This window comes from Lacerta agilis, chromosome 16, assembly GCF_009819535.1.
Source record: "Lacerta agilis isolate rLacAgi1 chromosome 16, rLacAgi1.pri, whole genome shotgun sequence".
Taxonomy (NCBI): domain Eukaryota; kingdom Metazoa; phylum Chordata; class Lepidosauria; order Squamata; family Lacertidae; genus Lacerta; species Lacerta agilis.
Window position 1 is genome coordinate 32,624,733 of NC_046327.1, and position 25,756 is coordinate 32,650,488.

Here is a 25,756-nt window from a genome sequence, read left to right on the forward strand (position 1 = left end):
ACTGGCAGCAGCTCTGCAGGGTTTCAGGTGTGTGTGTGTGTGGGGGGGTGTCTCTCCCAGATCTGCCTAGATTGGACTATGCACTCAAAGCAAGTGCTCTACCATTGAACTGTGCCCACTTCTCCATCACTGCTTGTCTTTTCTTCCCACCAGAGGTTGTTTCAGAATGTACATGTTCTGCATCAGGCAAACCATGAGAATCTGTCGTTGTAGAGCAAAGTGTTTAAATTTTTTTTTAAAAAAAATCATTTATAGAAAAGCAGAGAAGAGTAACTCTAGTCCCCTACTTTCCTCTTCCAAATAGAGGACCAGTGTTATTGGCAATGCCAATGATCTGATCTAAGCTAGGCTTATTTTCTGGATTGGACCTCTTTGCACCCTCAGCCTTTCATCCAGTATCAGGAAAAAGTGTGGTATTCATTTAATATAAATAATAGTTGTTAGTAAGTTAGGCCTGTGGTTTTCAGAGTTTCTAGCTACCAAAAACCCTTTTGGAGAACAGATGAATGATCATTTATTGTTCTGATGCTTTTGTTTTTTTCATTTGGTGAAATGACAATAAATTTTAGGAACCAAGTTGGAGGCACTTAGGTTAGGAAAACTTACGTTGCTTATGCATGTTACATTGGTTACAAAAACACACACTCTTTTTTCTTCCTTAAAAAATGAAAAGAAATATTGGCATGTTTACTTTTGTTCCCTTCTTTGAAGTTCTTAGCATTAAGAAAATGTGGTGAGCTATTAACTGAAATGTGTTTTGCATGCAGCATTTACTGTGACCAACTTGTTCAGCTTAAAGACTGTCATATATTTTCTTCCCTGATGATTTAATAAAGGATTAAGAGACAAATTCTATGCATAAGAAACTAGTATAAAGCAAGCTAGTATAAGTTAAGCTGGAGTAAAGTTACACCAGATCAGAATTCTGTTCAGCAGGGAGGTTGTTGAAGTTGCTCTGCCTGAGCCCAGCACAGGGAAAACAAGCCTTTAAACTAGTATTCTGCCCCAGGTTTCCAGGTTCAGGCTGAGCTGAACAGACTTGAGATCCAGCCTGTCTGGTCCCACCTTTGGCACACCTCCGGAATGCCCCTTTTTTGGACTTACACCTGTGTCAGCTCAGTCAACTTTAGCTCAGCTGACCGAGCCCCACTTGAGCCAACAATAGCGAGCTATGTCAGCATATCTTTGGCTGAGCCAGGGTTGGGGATTTCATGCTAAAGGAGATCCCACTGCATGCTGCGTTGCTCATTCCAGTGGATCTTGCCCCCCAAGCCAGATATGTGAGAATCTGAAAGATAGTGGTTTGCATATTGTTTCTGACTATGCAAATTTGATTCATTCATTGGATCCAATTTCTGCTCATGGACCTGATTCAAATATTTCTCCATGTCCTGTCTGGTTCCTTCAGGGAGTGATGCAAATCCACAACTCAAGCCCCGCAAGTTTATCAGCCACAAGAGGTGCAAGGAATCCCTGCATCTGCAGGTGAACAAGGAGTATCTGATCTGGGGTCTCAGCACTGACATGTGGCATACCAAAACTGAGTATGTATTTAATTTCATTTATTCATTATATGCATAGCCTGCTTCTCTACCATCAGGTCCACAGAGTGCCTAAGAGCTGAAGATTCAGTAACAGTTACACTGCAACATTTAAAAACAGAAATCAACCAATGAAACAAACAAGATAAAGGGGGGGCTTGGGGGGGGCACTTTCATAGATAACTCTTTGTGATCACAACTGACGTTTTCTTGGTACATACCGTATTTTTCGCTCCATAAGAGGCACTTTTTTCCTCCTAAAATTAAGGGGGAATATCTGTGCGTCTTATGGAGCAAATGGTGGTCCCTGGAGCTGAATTTCCCAGGGGCCAAAAGAGGATTATGCTTTTTACAAAGAGAAAAGGGGGTGTTGAAATGACCCCGCTCAGCAGCTGATCAGCAAGAGATCGGGAGAGAGATAAGAGTACCGGCTCCCTTTCAGCCTCGCCCTCTTGCCCAGGCCTCCATTGTTGAATGTGCTGCAGAGGGAGGTTGTTTGTTTCCCCAGCAACATGTGACTAGCTGATTTAGATTATCTGTCTGGAAACTGTAGAAAAGGCTCCCTTTCCTTTAGAAGCTGCAGAAATGTGAGTTCAACCCCATAAAAATGGGGCTTTTCCTCTTTGCTTTTCCCCCTTTGCAAAAAAAAGCTGCAAAACTTTTAGCTGATCCTCAAAAAACCCAGGGCTTTTCCCTTTGCAAAAAAAGCTACAAAACTTTTAGCTGATCCTCAAAAACCAGGGCTTTTCCCTTTGCAAAAAAGCTGCAAAACTTTTAGCTGATCTTCAAAAACCAGGGCTTCTCCCTTTGCAAAAAAGCTGCAAAACGTTTAGCTGATCCTCAAAAAAACAAAGCTTTTCCCTTTGCAAAAAAAGCTGCAAAACTTTTAGCTGATCCTCAAAAAAACAGGGCTTTTAGAGGAGGAAAACCAGAAAAATATTTTTTTTCTTGTTTCCTCCTCTAAAAACGAGGTGCGCCCTGTGGTCCAGTGCACCCTATGGAGCGAAAAATACGGTAGATGGGATTGCTGAAGTCACTTTAGCCATGCTGCTGCTAAGAACCCTTTATATATACCAGACTTGTATTCACACCCTCATCATGGTTGCTTCCACGCCGTCTCGCTAGATATCTGGAAATACAGAAAGCTTTCACCCATGTGCTCCCTCATTACATTGCTTATTTCAGTGTTTTTCAACCTTTTTTGGGCAAAGGCACACTTGTTTCAGGAAAAAAATCACGAGGCACACCACCATTAGAAAATGTTAAAAAAATTAACTCTGTGCCTATATTGACTATATATAAAGTAATTCTTTTGAATTTTTCAATTTTTCCCACGGCACACCAGGCAACATCTCGCGGCACACTAGTGTGCCGCGGAACAGTGGTTGAAAAACACTGGCTTATTTGACACTCAGGAGCTGTGTCTTCTCCCAGGGGCCTCAGGTCCCATATCCCCATCTCCTAATTAGGACGCTGGTGGTGCTGTGGCCACTGAGCCACTTGGGCTTGCTGATCAGAAGGTTGGTGGTTCAAATCCCCTTGACGGAGTGAGCTCCCATCGCTCTGTCCCAGCTCCTGCCAACCTAGCAGTTCGAAAGCACGTCGAAGTGCAAGTAGATAAACAGGTACTGCTGTGATGGGAAGGTAAAGGGCGTTTCCATGCGCTCTGGTTTTCGTCACGGTGTTCCGTTGCGCCAGAAGCAGTTTAGTCATGCTGGCCACATGACCCAGAAAGCTGTCTGTGGACAAAAGCCGGCTCCCTTGGCCTGAAAGCGGAGATGAGCGTTGCACCCCATAGTCGAATTCAACTGGACTTAAACTGTCCAGGGGTCTTTTACCTTTACCTTTTACTTTATCCCTATCACCTAAATTATTATTTACACCTTTGCAAAAGCATGAAGTGTGAATTGCAAATAGTTGTTCCTACCTTAACATTACATACCAGGTAGACTTGACCGACTGTTGCAGGTTTCTCTGGATATATGTACACTGTAAGAACATGCACCTGCCACTTCACATGTTTGCTTTGGGACGCACCAGTGTAGCACCACTGCATCTGCAAAATTCAGGCGTAAAGCTGTTTGTATTCTAAAATTTCCTCTCTCAACCTGCATCTTCTTGGAGACTGTTCCTGGGTTTCAGCCCTCTAATGGAAATGGAAATGTTTATTGGTTGGAAGCTACAGTTGCCTTAGTTAGAACAAGCCTGAAATTTGGTCCCCGTGACTAAAAGGCCCATCTTGGCTATGATTCCATTAGAAGGGTCTTTTTCCTTTTGTGCTGTACCTATGTAAGATCGCAAGAGGTGTTAAGGCCATTGAACATGCCTGCTGACAGGGCCGGCCCATCCATGAGGCAGACTGAGGCAGCTGCTTCAGACAGTGAAATATAAGGGGCAGCGAGGAGAAGGAGCTGTGGCAGCTTCTGGGTTCCAGTGAGATCTTGTGAGAGCCCCCACAAGATCACGTCGAGAGATCCTTGCTTACTGGGGTCTCTGGAAGGTCGTGCAAGGCCTCTGGAGGCCTCCTTGTAATCTTCTGGGGCTCTTGTGAGATCTTCCTGGAAGCTGTAGCTGCATGACCCAGGTAAGCAAGTCTTCAGGGGCGGTGTTATGTACTGAGTTGAATAGGATCCAAAATGCAGCAGTCTGATTGGTCCTAGAACAATAGGATTGAGATTGCAGCAGTCTGATTGGTCCCAGAACAATAGGATTGAGATTGCAGCAGTCTGATTGGTCCGCAGGAGCCACCCAATCCAACTCCAGGTGGAAGTGAATCCGCACTCCGATTGGCATACAGGAGTATCCCGGAATTAGCCAATCACGTGGGGCCCATTGTGTAAATAGTGTATATAAAGCAAACGTTTTGGGGGAACTGCATTCCTCACTACTATGAGCTGAATAAAGAGCATGAAATTCACACTTGACTCCGAGTATATTTCAGGCGGGCAGCGCCTTCCTATTTTGCCGCCTCTGCCTGCTAATGTACGATGTCTTTAGATTCACCTGCAGCACTTGGGCCAGCCGGTTTGCCTGTGGAGCAAAGATTCAAAGCTTTCCTTCTCCCCTTTCCAGGGTCAACTACCTCATTAGCAAGGACACCTGGATCGAGAGGTGGCCAAATGATGACGAATGCCAGGATGAAGAATTCCAGGACTTGTGCAATGACTTCACTGAGTTTTCCAACTCACTGATGATTTTGGGCTGCCAGGTCTAATGGCAGAGGCATCGGCGGCAGCAAATGATTCCCATGAGATGCGTTTGAGTCAGGACATCAAAGACACCTTCCCTCCTGAAGTTCTTTTTGCTCTCCAAGTTCCTCTTCAAATTGTTTATATTGAAAATAAAGAACCGATTTCTTACTGTTGGGTCTGGTTGATTATTTTCATACAACCTCAGGTTGTTAAGGCTTTTTCAGTATTTGTTTCTATAGTGCCATCAGTGCGAGTGACCCTTTACAGAGGGCAGGGGAAGAGCAGTCTAAAATTTAGCACAGGGGAGTCAGTCCATCTATCAGTCAAACGTTATTTGCTAAAACCCATGGGTAATCAAAAATGAAAACAATCAAACTGAGAGATGTTTTAACAATACAAATATACAGGATATGTCCATATGACATAAAGATACTGACTCCAGATGCATATCTGGCAATCATATGGTCCAAAACAGGGCACAAGGAAAGAATACATGGCATGGTTTCAGTATCCTTAGGCTTGTGTTGTTGTTCAGTCGTTTAGTCATGTCCGACTCTTCGTGACCCCATGGACCAGAGCACGCCAGGCACCCCTATCCTCCACTGCCTCCCGCAGTTTGGCCAAACTCATGCCAGTCGCTTCGAGAACACTGTCCAACCATCTCATCCTCTGTCGTCCTCTTCTCCTTGTGCCCTCCATCTTTCCCAACATCAGGGTCTTTTCCAGGGAGTCTTCTCATGAGGTGGCCAAAGTATTAGAGCCTCAGCTTCAGGATCTGCCCTTCCAGTGAGCACTCAGGGCTGATTTCTTTAAGGATGGATAAGTTTGATCTTTTTGCAGTCCATGGGACTTTGGTTACAGCTTATTACTACTTAAAAGGACCAGTGAATGATCTGGAAGCACCATTGATATTCTTGTTTGTATATTTGCAGGCTCAGGGGGGTGAGAGGCACACATATATATATAGGGAGGGCATTGCAGATTGTTGCACTAGTCCCTGATTTGTTGGAGAGGGGAAAGGAAGAGAGGCCCTCCTTTTGCCGGGGGGGGGGGGTAGAGACTTCAATCCTCTTTTTCATATGAGATTCAATCCCATGCTGGCAAATTCAGGTTGCCCAGTTAAAGCTGATATGCAGTTCTTGCATATCTAACCTGTTTCTCAAAATCTCAGACTTCTTGCAATAAGGGTTATGGAGAACTGCACTGGAAGAGTCGGAGAGCACTCGCTTGACACAATGTCATGTAATCTCCCTGTGCCACAAATCAGAATGAATGATCAACAAACAAGGCACCTGGGAGTGACAAGTCCTATTCCTCATTGTCTGGATGTTTCAAAACCTCGTCCCTTTATCTTTGGACTACAGTCTGAAAAACTACAGCATCTGTCAAAGGAACCCCCAAGAGGTTCGCAGCCCTTTGGGGGCAAACGAACAACGTTTTCTTGAAGTGGAAATGCTTGATTTGGAGCTTACGGGCTTAGCCCTGGCTTTCTGAAAGAGAGACAGCCGATGACCTTGAAGGCTGAGGCTTGGTGTTGTTCTCTCCTTCCCACTTTTCTGCTTGAAAACTTTTGAGAGGGTTATCCAAGTGGGTTGGGCAACCCCCTCCCAGATTCAATCCGCGTTCAAGCAAAACGTTAAACACGTTCAGAACTAAAAAGTAGTTTTAGTTGGCTGCTAAGTAAACCACTAAATTCAGGCAGATACCCACTTTCCTTCCCTACAGAGAAGGAAATTATCACAATAAGTACCAATGTTAATTTCTTCTGCAGGGAGGAAAGGGATCCTCTGTGGGATACACTGCAGAAATTTCCAGAGCAGGCAGGAGCCACTGTGGGTTGTGTGTCAGCAGCGCTCCCTACATGTTGAAACTTCTTTTTTGGACAGGTCGTCCTTCTGGAGTGGCTTTGAAGATGTTTAAAAACATCAACTCATAAGAATAAGCTTTTTTCACTCTGTGAGGGATCCTATTCCCTCACCTTCAATACTTCCCCAACAGTGACTCTCCCTAGGTTTCACTGACAACTAGGATGAATCCTTCAGTGTTCATATGGGAGTTGTCTCTGGGGTACCTCAGGGCTCTACGGTTGAAAACCTTTTGCCACCTATGGGATCTCCCTACCAGGGTTCCCAACTACTGCAGTTTGCCTCCCCTTTAGGCAAATAAGTGGCACACTTGGCTTCACTGTCCAGCCCTCTGTATGACAGGAGAATAAGCAAACAGTTTCCTCTTCCCCAGGAAAGCTTTGTTCTCTCCTCTTAGTCACACCTCTTAAGGTACTGATACACTGCCAGAGTCAACGAACGTTTAAGCACATTTAACTTTATTAGGTAACTTGAAAACATGGATATCTCGGGTTATTACTGGTACAAATCTTCTTCTCATGTAATTCAGCTTTGTTATAACATTTCCTGCATCCCTTTAGCAATGGTAATGACCTTTCCTCCCATTCCCCAAAGCCTAACCTCGCATTTACTCTCTCTAATCCTCCACCCCCAACTGCCAAACCCCCAACTGCCTTTCAAGGTTGTTCCCCCTCCTTTTAGAATGCCAACTAGCTCCACCTCCCAGGGAACACCTACCTAAAATGGGAGTGATAGGTTAACCCATGATGAACCTGAACCATCAGCAGGCATTATTCCGCCACATGGTCCTCCTCCCTAAATAACAGGGCAGGGGCAAGCTGTCTGGAAGGTCCCTGAGCGCGTTGGGCCCTCTCACCCACACCCACACCCCAGCTTCACATGTAATTCCGTTCCAAAAAGCCCCCACATTGTGGCTACCAGTATGAATCAAGTCTCACCCACCAGACCTCAAGACCAGCGGAAAGCAACTGTTGATCAGCAGAGATATTTGAGCAAATACTAATTATAAAATGGAAAATTTCCTTCCAGGAAACTGCAATCAATAGCTCTCCCAACTTTCCGGAACGTAACATGCTTTGCGCGCTACCACCTAACAGCGAATGTCTATGTCCGCAGCCAGAATTTTAATTGCAACGTATTGGAAAAATGAAATTATACCTACAAAATCAGAATGGCAAGTTAAACTGTTAGAATATCTGCGAATGGCAAAAATGACAGGGAGGGTAAGAGGGTATTTGACACAAAAAGTAAATCAGGAAATGGATTATATTCAAGGAATATCTGAAAAATTACTGTGACAGCAAAAAGCTCCTGGCAGATCTTGAATGAGTCTTGCAATGTATAGATAATATATGTAAATTTACCGGTAATGCTTCTATTTAATTTCTCTTTTTTCTATTTGTTTGTTTGTTTGTTTCCAAAAGACTTAAGAAAATAATATAATAATATGATACTGTGTAAAATATAACAAGTGTAATTTAGTGGGGGGTTTTAGAACAATTGGAAGTCTACTTTAGGCCTTTTTAAATTTCTTGTATATTTTTTTTTTGGGAAGGAGATTAAAAGAGATTTAGAAATTTGGACAAATTTAAAATTATCTATATCAGGCAGAATTTCAGTAGCAAAGATGAATGTATTGCCGAAAATGTTATTTTTATTCCAATCATTGCCAGTCATTGATAAGATGGATTGTTTCAAAAGGTGGCAAAAGGATTTGTCGAAATTTATCTGGCAGGGAAAGAAACCAAGAATTAAGTATAAAATTTTAACTGACTCAAAGGAAAGAGGTGGATTTTCCCTGCCAGACTTAAGGATCTATTATGAGGCTGCCGCCTTTTGTTGGTTGAAAGACTGGTTTACGTTAGAAAATGCAGATGTATTAGATTTGGAAGGACATGATAATGTGTTTGGATATCTTTGTTATGATAATAGCAAGGTCCACAAAGGTTTTAAAACACACATAATTAGGAAGTCCCTTTTTAAAGTATGGATGAAGTATAAAGATTTGTTAGAAAAGAAAACGCCCAGATGGTTGTCACCGTTAGAAGCAAAAGCCCACAAAAGAGCAAATATGGATAGACAATGGTCGAAATATAGTGACATTTTGATACAAGAAGGACAATGTTTAAAATTGAAATCATATGAACAATTGAAAGGACATGTTACGAACTGGTTGCCATATCATCAGATTAATGAGATATTTAAGTCAGATAGAAAACTTGGTTTTCAGTTAGAAAAATCCAAGTTGGAGACAGAATTGATAGAGCCAAAGATTAAAAATTAGGGATAGTATAAGTTTTTTGTTTTTAATGTAATTTTGTCTTTATTTTCTGTGTTTTTATGGTTGTATTGTCTAGTATTGGTTTGTTTGTATTGATTGTTGTTGTTTGTAAAAAAAAACTTAATAAATACATTAAAAAATAAGTTTCTTGTATTTTTATTTTTTTGCTGTATAGGACGGGATGCAAATTGTAATATAGTATATCATATATTGCTGTATAATTTTGTGAAATATGTTTAATAAAGATTGTATTAAAACAAAAAACAGTGAGTGTCTATGTCCTATCAGTCCTTTGGGGGCTGTAATATAATACATATGAACGGTTGCCAAACTTTTTTGGGATGGTAACCCACAGGTCCAAATTTACTTGTTGTGCTGGCCCCTCACTCTATTGCAGCATGAATTCTGAAGCTTATGGGCTTCAGTAGCTGTCTGTTTCATGCATTTTTAACTGCAAGCTTATCTACTTTGTAATTGGGACTGTCCCTGGAAAACAGGGACACTTGGAGGGTCTACTTCTGCCACAAGGTCCCATCTGCTCATTGATTGTTAACATCACATGTGGAGTTCCTTCAATCTTTGGAGCATGATGATGTTCTGATTCTCTCTCTCTCTCTCTCTCTCTCTCTCTCTCTCTCTCCCTAAGAAGAGCTCCCTGGATCAGACCTAATGCCATCTACTCCACCTCTGAGACTGGAAGTAATACTCAGCCGTTGTGGCTAGTGGGCCATTGATTGTCAGAAATGAGCCAGCTCCAAGCAAAAGTTTGCAGCCAACAGCAGCCAGGAACAGAGAGGCTTAGATGTTAGTCAGACAGGGGAGAGCCGGCAGCTGCAGCCTTCGGCTCTTCCTGACCTTGCTGTGCAAGTTGATAAGGCAGTAACTGGGAGCAGGCTAGAACACAGCCAAAGCTCGCCGGAAGCACAAACACGAGCAAATAGACTCAGAGACAGCCTCTCAGAACAGGAAGAAGTTGCAGCTGATCCAATAAGTCCACACAGTCGGCGAATGGGAGGGCTGTTAGACAGGAAGCAAAACAAGGGACGTAAGGTGCGAATGTTCAATGTATTCTGTAGACAGAGGAAGAAATCCTCAGAAGGGTCATCTTGAGTAATGATGCCGGAGGCTTTGTTAGAGCCGTCCGGAGCTATCTGTTTGTTTTTGCAACAAATCCTCCTTTTTAATTACCTACGCTTACTGTGTTATCAAGCTGGGAACCTGGACTCCTGACTGATCCTCCATGAATATATCTAACCCCCTTTAAAGCCATGCCATGGACTACACCTGGTGGAAGCAAATTCCATAGTTAAATCATGTGCTCCTGTCTGAAGAAGTACTTTCTTCCAACCTTAAACTTCATTGGGTCACCACTGGTTCTTGCTTCATGAGTGAGGGAGAACAACTTATCTCTATTCACTTTCTCCATGCTATGGCCCCTCTTTGAGTTTATCCACACTTAACTTTCCTCTGCTCTTTCCAGGCACAGTCTGGTCTGCAATTTAAAGCTCCATGTCTGGGAGCCCCCCCCCCCTTTTTGGTTTTGTTTTAGGGCTTTCAGCCACCAACCTTTATTACTGCCACCCTCAAATTGCAGAGGGTGACCATGTGAGGCAACCCCCCAAAAAAACTCTCATACCCCTCTTTCCTGGTTTCTGGTTTTAGAACATGGGGAGCCTCCACAGAAACAAGAGATGCTCTGTTTTTCTCACACAACCAGTTGCGGGCAACAAAATAAAGATTGAGGGGAGCAGACCTAGCCTGGCTCCATTCAAGTGATTTCAATATCTGAAGAGGATTCTAGACACACATCAATACAGTCGGTTCCCCTCACGTGTTTAATCGTAACCATGAAAGGAATACCAATCACATTAATATTGATCAGGACTTCCCACATACAGGTGAAACTCAAAAAATTAGAATATCGTGGAAAAGTCCATTTATGTAAGCAATTGTTTTCATTAGCCAATGAAGTTTAATATATGAGATAGACTCATGACATGCAAAGCGAGATATGTCAAGCCTTTATTTGTTATAATTGTGATGATTATGGCGTACAGCTGATGAAAACCCCAAAGTCGAAATTGTTAATTTGGGGTTCTCATCATCTGTACGCCATAATCATCACAATTATAACAAATAAAGGCTTGACATATCTCGCTTTGCATGTCATGAGTCTATCTCATATATTAGTTTCACCTTTTAAGTTGAATTACTGAAAGAAATGAACCTCTCCACGAGATTCTAATTTTTCGAGTTTCACCTGTATTTATTTTATGCAGGAAGATGTATATGACAGCACTGTGCACTACAACAAGACTTAAACAATGGTTTGCTGTTCTGGAATTTCTGAAGGGTGGAGTGGCTCTCTTGAAAGTGAGGGAAGTTCCCCTCATGGTAGAGGATGAGAAAGCCAATGAGAGAGGATGCAGGGAGTGTGCATGCCATGCTTGTTTGTTTGTTTAAAAAAGAACCCAAATTACGCTTTCAAAATACCTTCGTGCCCCTCTTCTCTATCCACCCTTTTCTATCCCTCTCAGAGTTATTCTGGCCAGATTTCTTATTCTTTTCCTTTAACCAAACAAACAAGTGAGCAAAAATGCTTTTCCCCCTCAAGCACAATTCTGCTCTTCTGAACCAGTGTTTCGGTTTGGTTTATTTTTTATAAAATGCAGAAGTCTGGAAAAGGACAAGGGGATATCCCATACCGCCCACTGAAGCACACAAAAAGGACAGAGGGAATCTCCCACACCCGTCTGGAGTGAGTCTTTCAATCTGAAGCCCAAACCAGATTATTATGTTGGAAAGCTAACCTGATCTTCCTCTTCCATGAGAGACCATAAGGAGAGACAGGGAAGTTGGGTGCACATACAGAAACATCACTGTAGGCAGAAAGGGCCACTTCCAGGAAGTCTCTAGATATTTATAATTTCTGCAGAAACCAAAATCACAGTTGGCAGATACCCCAGATGCCACCCAAGTGTTTCCAGGGCAAAAGGAGTATTTGAAAAATGAGCACTTTTTGTTCCCTAAAATGCCTGATAGGAACCCCACCTTTCACTTACCTGCAAGTCAAAAATGCTTCTCTGTCCATGGTCATGAACTCAGTTCCCACTGACGGGTGGCAGTTTGAACAGGTAAAGCTCCTGACTGGGGGAAGAATGGGGGCCAGCCTCCCTGCACCGTTCCCCTTCCCCCTCCATGGCAATATGTGTGGGTGATCAAACAGAAAGTTGTGTACACCCACTCAGGAAAGGACCAGGAGGGGAGTGGCTTCCCTCGAGGAAGTCCCAGCCCACCAAAGCAAGCGTAGAAACCTAGTGTGTAGAGGCCAGTTGGGTAAGATTGTGGTTTCCTCTCCAGGGATGTGGGCGTTGCACTCTCTCATGTACATAACTCGGGCCACAGAGAAGCAACAAGCCTATCTGCTCGGCAACACAACACAACCCTTGTGCCACAACCATCCTGCTGCCAATCTATTGAGAGACAAGAGTTATGGAAGACAGAGTAGGCTGCCCATCTGTTTTTGTCGTGGATGTGCCACAGAGGGATGCCCCCTTTGTGCCACCCGTGCAGAAGACCCAGAAGAAACGGCCATATGGCCAGCTGCTGCTGGGAATCCTGGTGCTGCTGGCGTTGGCTGGTCTAGCCATAGAAGCTTATTTCCTTCTCTGCTTCCGCAAGGAACTGGACAAAGCCACATCACAGGTCATATCAAGTGCACAGAGAGCAAGGGGCGATGGGGAGTGGGAAGCAAAACGTGGAGGGTTGCCCTGGGTGTAGGTGTTAAATACTGTAGTAAGAATGAATAGAAGCTGCAAGGATGCCAGGACTTGTGCATTGGAGGGGGGTTAGATGTAGTTTGTTTGTTTGTTTGTTTGTTTCTCATTGGTTAGGATTAGAGATGGTAGAGAATTTTGTCTGGGTGACATTTTAAGGACTGACCCAATTCACCACCTCCTGGAGAAATCAGAATGTAAATTATGCTTCGGATTTTTCTCTTCCCTGAGTTTTGTGATACAGTTCTCAGATTCCATCTTTAAAAGATATGCCAATTAATCCAGAAATGAGATGGAACAGGCTTATGAATAAACACATGGCAAAAATTGACACAGAGCAATGTAAAGATACCTTGTGAGGATCTTGTGTATGTAGAGTCAGCCCAGGCTTTATGTAGAATTATGAAATGACATATACAAAATGCCTCTGTGTACTGGGGAACAACAGCGGCAGCATGCTGTTGTACTCATGTCCTGCTTGTGGAGTTTCCTCAGGCTTCGGATTGCGGGACTAGATTATCCTTTGGTGTGATCCAGTATTGCTATTCCTATGCTCTTTTGTTTGTGTGAATTATGTATTTTGAGTTCAGTGCATTGTGTGGTGTGTGTGTGTGTGTGTGTGTGTGTGTGTAAGAGAGAGAGAGAGAGAGAGAGGATACATGCTCAGGTACTATGGGTGCAATTAGGTTTTACAGGAACAATTTCTATGAGACAATGCAAAAGTTAGCTTTTAAGATCTGGAATGCTTTGCATTGCACACAACAGCAAGTTTGTAGCTATAGATGCAGTATAAATAACCAGCTGGACCTCAGACCAGTTCATCTGAAGGATCTGGACTTTAAAGTTGATTGTGGTTTCATTTAAGAACATGCCGCTGCTCTTAAAAATGAATTTCACTTTCTTCCAGCTTACCAGACTCAATAGTATATGGACCTTCCTTCCTTTAACGATACCTTATGCAGAAAGACAAGGGGATCTCTTTACTTAGAAGACATGGGGATGTACATGGAGTGTGGAAACTAATACTTCTCTCACACTTCATCTGATGTGCTTGGGTGCTCTGTGCCAAGAGAGAATGGCACAGCTGTTGCAGCAGTTGTGCCCCTTATTTGTCTGGGGCCCTGACAAAGGCCCAACATCACTGCCCTCCTGAGCTGGCTTTAGTGGCAACTGTAGCTGGTCGCCTATGGAAATGATTTTAGTGCCTTTTAATATATCACACATCTAACCTATTTATTCAAATGATTTGTGCTACTGCCACAAAGATTATGTATCATAAAATTGTACTGAAAGGGGGTGGTGTGGTGAGTACGCCTTCAAAATGTTGGTCATAGGAAAGATGTTATTGTGCTTATTTTGGTATACTAAATTCTCTGGAAACAGGGAAGCAACTAATACCTGTGGCAATGAGGGATGTTGTAAATTGAGCTTTATTTGAGCCACATGGAGACCTCTGGTGCCAGAATTCTCTCTTCCCCTTGGGTGAGTGAGACTGGGCTGTATTGTATCCACTAAAATAAATATACTAACAATGTTGTTAATTCACTAGCAGTCAGATCTGAGTTAGAAAAGCTGCTAATCTGAAAAGCATTTCAGCGACAGAACAAAAACCCAAAACCTTTTTCCAACTACTGGCGTATAAGACTACTTTTGAATCCAAGAAAATCTTCTCAAAAGTCGGGAGTCGCCTTATACGCCGGGTGGAGAATCTGCGGTCGAGTATATCTCAAACTCTATATTTTAACTGGGAAAGTTGGGGTCGTCTTATATGCCCAGTCATCTTATACGCTGGAAAATACGGTAACTACAAAATGATAATCTGCCTTGGTTACTTTAGGGTGTGCATTTCAGATCGAAATGCTACTTGGAGCATTATGAGGTTCTGGCATGGAACACATATAGGAAAATTGAATGCCACTGGTGGATTATCATATGTGACATTTACATCCTAGAAACCTGCAACTTGCCCCTAGCTTCTAAGTGCATATAGACTGGATGCACATGAAGCAAAATTCCCATAGGTGTAATCAGGGTCATACCTGGCATGAGGCAGAATGAGGTTGCTGCCTCAGGCGGTAGATACTGAGGCACAAGGAATGAGCAGAACTTTGTATGACCCCCTAAGCTAGGCCACATTCACACCATACATTTAAAGCACAATGGCACCACTTTGAGCAGTCATGGCTACCCCCAAGAATTCTGGGAGCTGTAGTTTGTTACGGGGGTTGAGAGTTCTTAGGAGACGTGCATTCCCATCACAGAGCTACAATTCCCACTGTGATTTAAACCATCAATCCCTCTTCACAGGGAACTCTAGCCACAGGAGGAGAATGGGGGTCTCCTAGCAACTCTTAGCACCCTTCACAGCTCCCAGAATTATTTGAGGGAAGCCATAACTGTCCAAAGAGGTATGGCGGCTCTTTAATTGGGGGGTGGGGTGGCGGCACCATCTTGTTGTTGGCCTCAGGCAGCGTAATTTCTTCAAGATGATCCATCTGCGGTTTCAGCTGTTTTTCATGCCTGACATGTTTTCCAGGAAGGATGTCTGCAATATCTGAAGTGGCCCTACATTCATATATGTTGATATAACAGGCTTTTCACAGAAACTGAAGAACAGCCACTCCCGAATTATTATTATTTTTTAATAGATTCCGAGTGTATGTTAGAGAAGCAGTAGGAGAAGGTAGGACGATGTGGGGTCCAAATTGTGATTCATCAGCTTACTATGTCTATCTAGCATTGGTTTCCTGTATATTGACGAAAAACAGGGAGAATTCCGTGAAAAATATTTCGGAGATGGGACCTGTCATCACTATAGTTGTTCTGACGTGGGTGGGATGCTTTTTCACACAGCTTGACTGGGAATTGACTTCTGGATTATATTTTTTTCCTTTTTTAAAGGGAGATGCAGATGCAACCTATGAGAAATTTGTACAAGGTAAGTTTGTCTTGCCCTTTATCTAGAGCCTTTTAGTGCTCCTGAGGCATTGCTTTTCTGCAGTTAGCTAGGAATGGAATTAAAAGTTTCACGCAGTATAGCGGCATATTATGCGGCAAATCCTTTCCCCATGGTCATGATGATACCATAGTGTCTTCTCACAAGTAGATATGAGATCAGCAACTAATTCTGTCCCATTTCAGTCAAACTGGCACTCAAACATAGGCCTATTCTAGCTCATTTTGAGCTGATTTTGTAAAACGCACAATAAGTGTGCAATTATGTTGTACACTTTTTGATACACTTTTTACACAAAATACTACTTCTCAAATATAAAACATGCAGTTCTCAAAATTAAGATATACCCCTCTCAAAATGTGTACTTCTAAATGCTTTGCAAAGCACTCATTCATAAAATAGGCAACTTAAATGTAAAACATGTATCTTGTTTGTGCTTTTCCAAACTGAAACCACATTGCAAAATCTGAGGAAGTGTTTAATTCAACTGGGAGTTGCATTCCAATCCTCAGGCAACTGCAACATGGTGTGCTGTGAAAAGTGGGACCAAATACACTCCTCCCTCATCCCTGCTCACAAGTAATTTCCATGCAACAAAATTAATTTCCAATGCTAATTTGCAAGTGTAACCCATTTTACTGCATCTCTGCTTGGTGAGGCAGAGAAAAGAATGCCGAATTGTCCCTTATCTGATTTTGTTCAGATTCAGATTTGCAGTGTATGTGATTCAGATTCAGATTACCAGTTCCTTTCCATTATTTCCTTCCTTCCTTTCTCTTTTAGTGTAATTTTGCAACAAAAAGAAACTAAATAAGATTCAACTGACCTTGTTCACTAGCAGTTCACTAGGGTAGCAAAACAACAACAACAACCCATGGGTACCTGCTAACATTCCCTCTCCCCTCAGTCACTACTGTACTTTCTTTGATTACTGTATATGCTATTTTACACAGTGCCAGATTTACGTATAAGCGAAACAAGCTGTAGCTTAGGGCCCCACTCTCTTGCCACCCCCCCCCAAATATACTTCTTCTTAATTGTATTTCACTATTAATATACTTCTTCTTAATTGTATTTCACTATTAATATACTTCTTCTTAATTGTATTTCAGTTCAACAATTACTTTGATAAAATACATATTTTGTTATGTGGAAATGGCTTTAGGTACCTATTAGGTCCATCGATGACCATATAGCATATATTAAACACAAAAAACTGTGACAATTTGTTGTTGACAAAGGTCAGCTGGACATATAAAGGGCGCCATTACCTTCAGTAGCTTAGGGCCTCATCAAACCTGAATCCGGCCCTGATTTTACCCCTTCCATACTATAAGGGAATGTTGCATAACCCATTTGTGGAATTAATTGCAATAGCTTAATTATAGCCACAGATAAATGTAGTCTTGGTGTGTGTATCAAGGTCTGTAAATCAAGATGAAGGAAACATTGAAACTTGGAAGTGTCCACAGGTGCTTCATTCCCTGCTTTCGACTAACTGAAACCACAATACACATTTAATCCCAGCTATAAATAGTGTTGGATTCTAAAACTGTTGTGTGGTCATGCAGAGGTTCCTCTCACATGAGGAAATGTAAGATTCAGATTTGTTTATTTGTACCATCAGACTTTGACAGTGTTCCAGCTCACATTAGAGGGCCACAAGTCCAAATGAAACTACATACAACCTAAACAAATGTCAAACATTGAATTTCCCTGGCAAATCACAACATTCCCCTTTAAAAACCTGGTCCCTAACATATGTTAAAATAAATAAACCTGAATAAAACAACAAATAACCTGAATAAATTAAAAGTGTGAGGTAGCTTCCTTAGTGATAGGTTGTGGGCCCTTCGATAAAGCACCTGAGCATTTGTGGGGGTCTTTCCCCTTGATTGTTTTGCACCTGAGATGGATGTTTGGCTTTGCAAACCTCTTGCGTACCAAGGCCCTGTGCCCTGCAGTTCCCAATTCATTAATAACACACAGACACAAGTATTTAGGATTATGGGCTAAAACAGGCCACAACTTTATTGGTTACAGATGCACTTGGTTTGGCTTAGGCATTGGGTGAAACCAGGCTACATCTTGACTCCTGTCCGTCTGCAGGGAGTGGAACTAAGGGTAAACCACCAGAAGGGGGAGCCCTATGACTTACATCAGATAGGGGCACTCCGAGGGATCCCCATTGGCGTTGTGGACAGGATCCACACCCCCGGATCCCTTTAACAGGATACCCTTATCGAGGAGGGGCAGGCGGAGGCTACAACCTCCCCTCCATTAAACAAAGGCTTAACCAATGCCTAACCTTACAAAGTTGTGATGATTGCTACAAGGTCGGCGAAAACCAAATGGCAGGTGCCAATTTGCCAAGTGGAAAAATTCCTACCCAGCCCCAACAATAAGGTGGCCGACATTTGTCCATAGCAAGGTCGTGTCAAACCAAAGCTTGAAAAGAGGGTGGGTGGGTTGGGAGGTCCGGCGAGGAGGCAAGAGAGGGAAGCCCCCGGCGGTCCGTGGTTTAAAACACCTGTGGCCATGCCCCCCGCCGGCATAGATTGGCTGGGTGGGGGTGACGCGGCTGGAGTTGGCATGATGTGGTGTCAATCCCCTGGCCCCGAGCCGGATCATGGCCAGGGCCAGGAGGCCTGGCTGCAATGCCGCCCACCACCAAAGGTGAGTGGTCCTCTCAAGCAGGGCGATCCTTCATCCCATGGGCCAAACTAAGCTCAACAAAGTTTCTGTTTGGCCCGTGAGGTCCAAAACCCCAAGACATCTGCCCTACACTTTGGGAGTTCCCAAGTGGAACCAACATATTCTGCCATCCGCTCAGTTCAGCTGCATTTGGGAGTTTTGAGTACCCCATAGCCTTTCCCTCCTGAATGTGAAGTTTTTAGTCAGTGCTGATGAAAGCCCCACATTCAGCAGGCCTCTCTCTTTACTGCCTGGCTTGAGTTCAAAGGAAAGGTTGCTGGCCTTGCCTGACCTGTCTGAAACCAGAGGCAAGCACAGGCTGAGGAACAGGATCTGACTGGTGGGCTGGATCTTGAACTCCCACCACCACCGTAGGGCCACTGACTTATCCATCACCTGATGTCACCTTAATGCCAGGTAACTCAACTTCAAAGGAAAGAGTCATTTCTTCCTTTGCAGGTGTGGCAACATCCACCGAGGTGTTGGAGGGTAGAACTGTAAATGCTACACAGTCTCTTCAGGACCACTCCAAGGTGTGGAGGAAGGTGCTATATTATCACAAGTGTAGAAGAAAGATTCAATTGCCACTCTGTTTGTGGAACAGAGCAGGTGCCATCTTGTTCTTTGCCTCAAGCAGCAAGATGACTTGGGTTAGCCCTGAGTACAGAAGCCCCACTGGGTAGGGGGCTATATAGAACTCTTCTGAGAGTAAAGATATCTGGTGATCAGGGCCAACTGGAGCAAAGTGGGCGACTTCCAAATTCCTAGGGACCCACTTTTGGAGGAGGTGCATAGGAGAAGCTTAGCTTAGCTTAGCATCTCCTCAAGTGTTCCACTGAGAACCTTCCGATATCCACTGGCTGCCTACAGCATTGCCCCAGTTGCGAAAGGGAGGAATGTAAACAAATGAAAATAAGAAAATAGTATATTTGGCTGTGCGCACACCATACATACATTTAAAGACTCCTGGGAGCTGTAGTTTACCCCTTACAGAGCAACCGTTCCCAGCACTCCTAACAAGCCACAGGATTCGTTGCGCGGGGTGTGTGTGTGCTTTAAGTGTGTTTTAACCGTATGGTGTGTGTATGAAGCCCTAGTCAATTCTGGATGGTGTAATATGCCATTACTATGCTTCTCACTCCTTCAGAAAGTGGTGGACTCTCCTTCCTTGGAGGTTTTTAAGCAGAGGTTAGATAGCCATCCGTCATGGATGGTTTAGTTGAGATCCCTGCATTTCAGGGGGTTGGACTCGATGACACTCAGGGCCCCGTCCAACTCTACAATTCTATGATTAGACACAAGGGAGTAGCAACGTTTTGTTCCTCTAAGAAAAAAAACAACCCCAAACCTTGGGCTGTTCCTTTTAATGACGCCTACACCACCCTCCATTCCCCACCCCCTCAGACTACACATCACTTCCTCTGGTTACATGCTGCATCAACCCTTCCGTGTGGTAAGGAAATATTGCACAATGCATTAGTAGAATTAATTGCCATCGTCTATAGGCACGGAGGAATCTTGTGGGTCAGTGGCTCTAGGTGCGTGTGGATGTCTATATATCAAATGGAAACCAGGAAATGTCTTTTAGAATGAAAACCACACTAGCTAACACTTTAGAGCAAGAAAGCACCCAATTCATCTCAACTGCAAATAGCACAGAGCTATACTGAGTATCCATCTTTTTCACTGCGTGATCGTGCCTGACATGTGGCTTTGTGAGGGAACCTTTTCTGATGACAGATGGTGTGTTACTTCCTTTAAGAGCAGCAGAATGGATGAGACAGACAAGGTCTGATTCCAAGAATGCAAGCCACTGGGAAATTTTCTGCACATGTCCCACTGAAGTTGTACAAATAATTCCTCTCTCTCTCTCTCTCTCTCTCTCTCTCTCTCTCTCTCTCTCTCTCTCTCACACACACCCACCCACCCACCCACCCACACACACACACACACACACACCAATGGCACATATAAAACAATCACCCATAAAACAATTAAAAAGAACAAAAAGGAATTGCAAATATAAAAACAGTTTCAAAGCCAATAGCCAATACAGATACCCAAGGTTGACAAGAGGCATTTTGCTGCCTGAGGCGAAGGACAAGATGCTGTTTTCCTGGCACATACAGAAACCAACTGGACTGGTAGTTGAATCTTAGTCCAACACTAGTGTAAGGATAGCATCCTTCACAGCACTTGAGGGCTAGAGTACATGGCATTCACAGTTTGGCCCCTCCCTGCACCTCGGCATGTGCCACCTGAGGCAACTGCCTCATCATAGGGCCGGCCCTGCAGATACCAACTGGGGTATCAATCTCTACTTCAAAGGCTTGTTGAAAGTGGAACGTCTTCACCAAGCATCTAAGAGGCAATCAAAGTTAAGACTTGTCTGCTATATAATGGGAAGCACTTTCCCCTCCAGACTCTCCATGCCTGGAATCTACTGTGCCTTTGTTTTTCTGCCATTTGGCCACCCAGGGCATGTCCCATGGCACAAGGGGCAGAGAACCCTCTCCAAACTCCCATGTCCCTGCTGGCAGAACTGGGTCTGGACTGGAGGGAGGGAGTGACTAAACAGGCAAGTGAAATGGTGAGCAGCAAGGGAGCGGCTGCAGAAACTGGTCTGCTAGCGTGGCAGCTGCCTGCCTCAAGGAGGTCAAATATGCCCTTGCTCTCATGCCACACCACACACGCCTGGCTCATTGCTGGCTACAGGGAAGCCCAACAGCTTGAGATGGTGACAATAACGAAATAAAATTTTGTCTTTTTAATGATGTGACAACCTTTTAAATTTTTTGTGCCGCATGTACCCAGTAGGATCCTGGTGCCTGTATCACTTACGTAAACTGGGCGAATGTGCATAGTTTTTTCAAGTGTTGCATAATCTGTTCTGCAGTGTTCACTCTTCTGTGTCATTTATTCTGGCTTTGCCATAGAGAAGAACAAAAAGTTATGCAAGCCCCCCAGCAACCTTTTAGGGTTTTGAGATTTTAGCCAGCGCTGCCCACACACTTTCAAGCATTTCTTTGCATCCCTAAGCGCTAGATTTGTGCTTTTAGAATCCCCACCAAAGGATCGTCTGTGATTCTTTGCACCCAGCAGTACATTTCCGTACTTGTTCCTCACTCCCACAGAATTGCAGCACTTACGAATCCCTGGTCATGGTTACCTGCTGCTCAGAGCAGTTGCTTCGCTAGTGCCTCTGCTACGCACAGCTACCTGCAGACAAAAGGAACTAGCAAAACTCATTTTTGCCTCATTCGTTTTCACAGGTCACAAACCTACCATTGAAAAGCCAGCTGCTCATCTGACACTAGGTAAGAAAACTCTCTAAGTGAATTCAATTTATACCATTTGCCAAGCTTTTCCAAGAGCCTGAGTGCCGTGGGCACGATCCAGAGCCAGTTGACTGGAGGGGTGCAGGGTGTAATGGTTTAGAGTAGATAACCTTGCAGCTGGGCCAGGCCACCTGGAGCCCATAGTCAGGCCTGTGAGGTGGGTACAGACTAGTGAGCACAAATGAGAAGGGTTATAATTTGCCTAATAGAACCAGGAGCACTGGCAGGCTTGAGTGGGCCTTCACCATGGTGCCACTGGGTCCTCAACCTGGAGCCCTGTCACCAATGGGCTTCCACTGCTGCTCCCTTCAACCTAGTGTTGCCATTGCTGCCACCAATTGCCATCCACCATCACTCAGCTCGGATGTCTAGCACTGCATACAAGATGGTGGATCAGAACCATAGCTGTCAACTTTCCCTTTTTTTGTGGGAAATTCCTTTATTCCAGTGCCGTTTCCCACTGCAAAAAAGGGAAGATTGACAGTTATGGCTGTTTCCCAATGCAATAAAAAAAGGTTGACAGCTATGATCAGAAGAAGAAGAATTTGGATTTGATATCCCGCTTTATCACTACCCGAAGGAGTCTCAAAGCGGCTAACCTTCTCCTTTCCCTTCCTCCCCCACAACAAACACTCTGTGAGGTGAGTGGGGCTGAGAGACTTCAGAGAAGTGTGACTAGCCCAAGGTCACCCAGCAGCTGCATGTGGAGGAGGGGAGACGCGAACCCGGTTCCCCAGATTACGAGTCTACCGCTCTTAACCACTACACCACACTGGCTCTCAATGGCAGAACCAATGGCCAGCAAGGCAGTGGGAGAATAACCATCAGCTTTGGGCAAGCGGGGCAGATTAGGGATCCTGTTAATGTACTGCCCACCTCGCTGCCCAGCAGTCTTCCTGCCTGAGCTGACGGACATGGCATTGAGATTCTCCTGGAGATTTCCATGTCAGTGCCATGGATCCAGGGGCGTAGCAAGGTAAATTGGTACCCAGGGGCAAAAAAATAATATAAAAAAAATGTCACCCCCCCAGAGGCGTAGGAAGGTCAGGTGGTACCCGGTATGAAAAATTTCTTGTCCCCCCCCCCATTGATTTCCCCCCTGCAAAAAATGGTTTTATGTTATTTCATATTTTCTTACAAAGGAATAATAACTAATAATAATAATAATAATAATAATAATAATAATAATAATAATAATAATAAACTTTTCTTTATATCCCACCCTCCCTGGCCGAAGTCAGGCTCAGTGTGGCTAATATCAGATATATAACATTAGCATAAAATCAAACAATAATTAAATTACCTCCTAAAAACATCTCAAAATCAAATTGAAGTCTAATTTTATGGCTTTCCAGAGAGTTAGGGTTGGGAACAGTAAGTGCTCCACTGAACTGAAATTTCAGCCTTCACGACATAGGAAAACAGCCAAGTAAACAGCTATTTTGGTGGAGGAGGGTCAAGCTATTAACCGATATGCATGAAATGTCATATATAGCTATATAATCCCTAGTATAGTAAAATAAGACCTTTGGAGCAGGCATTTTCAAAAAAAAAGTTTTTAATGAACCGCCCTAATATGGCAGTAATTGTTCCTTGATAATTTGTCACCCCCTCCATTATGGAACATGGGGCGGACCACCCCCTACGCCCCCCCTTGCTACGCCCCTGCATGGATCATGATTCCAAGGCAGCTCAGGACTTCATGGCCTGCAAGGCAGCCAGGTGTGTAGAAGGGAACCTGGACTGTATCATGGTCCTACTCTTTCTTAAACCTTGGCCCCCCCAGCTAGAAGGTATCCAGGGAGGCGGGGTGGATGAGTATTCCAACCATAATTTTTAGGTTTGATTTAGGGGTGGGTGAGACTGCCCCTTTCAGTTTCTCTCGGTTTTGCATTTGTCTAGTCTTACATTGGGTCTGCTCTGCCCCATGGCAGAAAATTTCTGCAATTTTAAAATAAATGTCCCCATGAGAATTTGTAACATCCTCATGTGCATTTCTCTTCACGTATGCATTTTTCCATGAAATTTTGTCTAGTATATGCATTTTTGCAAGCACCCCCCCCCCCCGGAGAATGCACTGTTGTATGTTATTTTCAACAATATACAGGTGAAACTTGAAAAATTAGAATATTGAGGAAAGGTTCATTTCTTTCAGTAATTCAACTTAAAAGGTGAAACTAATATATGACATAGACTCATGACGTGCAAAGCGAGATATGTCAAGCCTTTATTTGTTATATTTGTGATGATTATGGCGTACAGCTGATGAGAACCCCAAATTAACAATTTCAACTTTGGGGTTTTCATCAGCTGGACACCATAATCATTGCAATTATAACAAATAAAGGCTTGACATATCTCGCTTTGCATGTCATGAGTCTATCTCATACTGTATATTAAACTTCATTGGCTAATGAAAACAATTGCTTACATAAATGGACTTTTCCACGATATTCTAATTTTTTGAGTTTCACCTGTATGCATTCTTGTGTGCCCTCTTCGCAAAAATATGCATCTTGTGTTTACTCTGGAGAGCTGCATTGTAAAATCTGGGTAAATTTTGAAGGAGAGCTGTGTTTGCTTCGCTTCTTGGCTTGGAAAGTGTGGACTTGATAGGTTTGCATTAAAACATGAACCGAATGAAGTTCTCCCCCAGGCCTAGTTTGATCCCATTATCATTTCACTGTTGAAAGGGACAGGATCTGTTTTTTTTTACCCCGACCTCCACCACAAATGAAGATACAGGGTGCTGTGTTTTGCAGGTTCCTCCGTCACTGTGGCTCCAAACGGATCTCTGCAGTGGGAACCCACGAATGGCTTGGCCTTCCTACAGGACATGAACTACAGTGGTGGTTCCCTGATTTGCACAAAACCTGGACACTATTACATCTATTCCAAGCTCTACTTGGGGCATTCAAACTGCCCAGACATGCAACAGAACAGCCAGTTTGTCACTCACACCGTTTACAAGAGGACTTCTCAGTATCCTGATGCCATGGTGCTGTTAACCAACAGCATTCCTTACTGCAACTGGAAGAACAGCAAAGATTGGAGGCATAACAGCTTCCTTGCTGGAATGGTGCAGCTGGAGGAAAAGAATGAGGTGTTCATCAAGGTGTCTCAGCCACAGCTGGTGTGGGTCAAGGACGATTCAAGGTCATATTTTGGAGCCTTCATGATCTGAGAGCTGCGTTGGAAGGATTTGCATCTGGAGAGGTGGAATGTAATGTGTAAAATTGCCGGTACCCGATTGTCGTTGTTGTCGTTATTGCTATTATATCATAGCTATTCTGATTAGGCGGAAACTTCCATAAATGCCATAATAAAGTAGCAATGGGGGACGCGGGTGGCGCTGTGGGTTAAACCACAGAGCCTAGGGCTTGCTGATCAGAAGGTCGGCGGTTCGAATCCCCGCGACGGGGTGAGCTCCCGTTGCTCGGTCCCAGCTCCTGCCCACCTAGCAGTTCGAAAGCACGTCAAGTAGATAAATAGGTACTGCTCCAGCGGGAATGTAAACGGCGTTCCATGCGCTGCTCTGGTTCACCAGAAGCGGCTTAGTCATGCTGGCCACGTGACCCGGAAGCTGTATGCCGGCTCCCTCGGCCAGTAACGCGCGATGAGCACCGCAACCCCAGAGTCGGACATGACTGGATCTAATGGTCAGTGGTCCCTTTACCTTTACCTAAAGTAGCAACGGACAATATCAAAAACATACCAAGCCATTGGGATCCTTCCTACAGGACGGGTTTTGTCAGAGGGGCACATTTAAGCCGACACAGAGACCCCCATGACTTCCCTGCCTGCCTCCCCCTCTCTCTTGGAATCGCTCCCACAGGACCACTGGTGGTACATGGCCTGTAATACAACTGGAATAGGAACAGGTGCTAAGCATTGACTCCACCTGCCTTCCTCCCTCTCTCCTGGAAATCTTCCCACAAGGCAGCGAATGGAAGATGGCTCACGGGGTAGGAAGGTAGAACAAGGGTTCTGGTTCAAAACAAGAGGGATTTACAAGCCCTGTCAGGTGATGAAAAGATAGGCAAGGTCGGGGAGAAAAAAGTTCCGTGGAAAGGAGGGTCCAGGGTGGACAGCTGCATGCGGTGATGGAGCACGT

General features: G+C 44.0%; 2 protein-coding genes across 2 annotated transcripts in view; both read left to right on the forward strand.

The window, feature by feature from the left end:
• The window catches only part of LOC117060850 (venom factor-like), a 64,489-nt gene extending 59,588 nt beyond the window's left edge, over positions 1-4,901 (forward strand). Inside the window, exons 39-40 of the mRNA XM_033173416.1 lie at positions 1,409-1,544; positions 4,614-4,901. Of these exons, the coding sequence (XP_033029307.1) occupies positions 1,409-1,544; positions 4,614-4,755 (278 nt within the window). The 3' untranslated portion in view covers positions 4,756-4,901. The remainder of the gene's footprint in view (positions 1-1,408; positions 1,545-4,613) is intronic.
• Positions 4,902-12,240: 7,339 nt separating this feature from the next.
• Positions 12,241-24,856, forward strand: TNFSF14 (TNF superfamily member 14). The gene is given in 5 exon segments (XM_033173627.1): positions 12,241-12,321; positions 12,323-12,583; positions 15,556-15,592; positions 21,577-21,621; positions 24,405-24,856. Coding segments are annotated over 5 exon segments (846 nt in total). The 3' UTR covers positions 24,827-24,856.
• Positions 24,857-25,756: the final 900 nt, after the last annotated feature.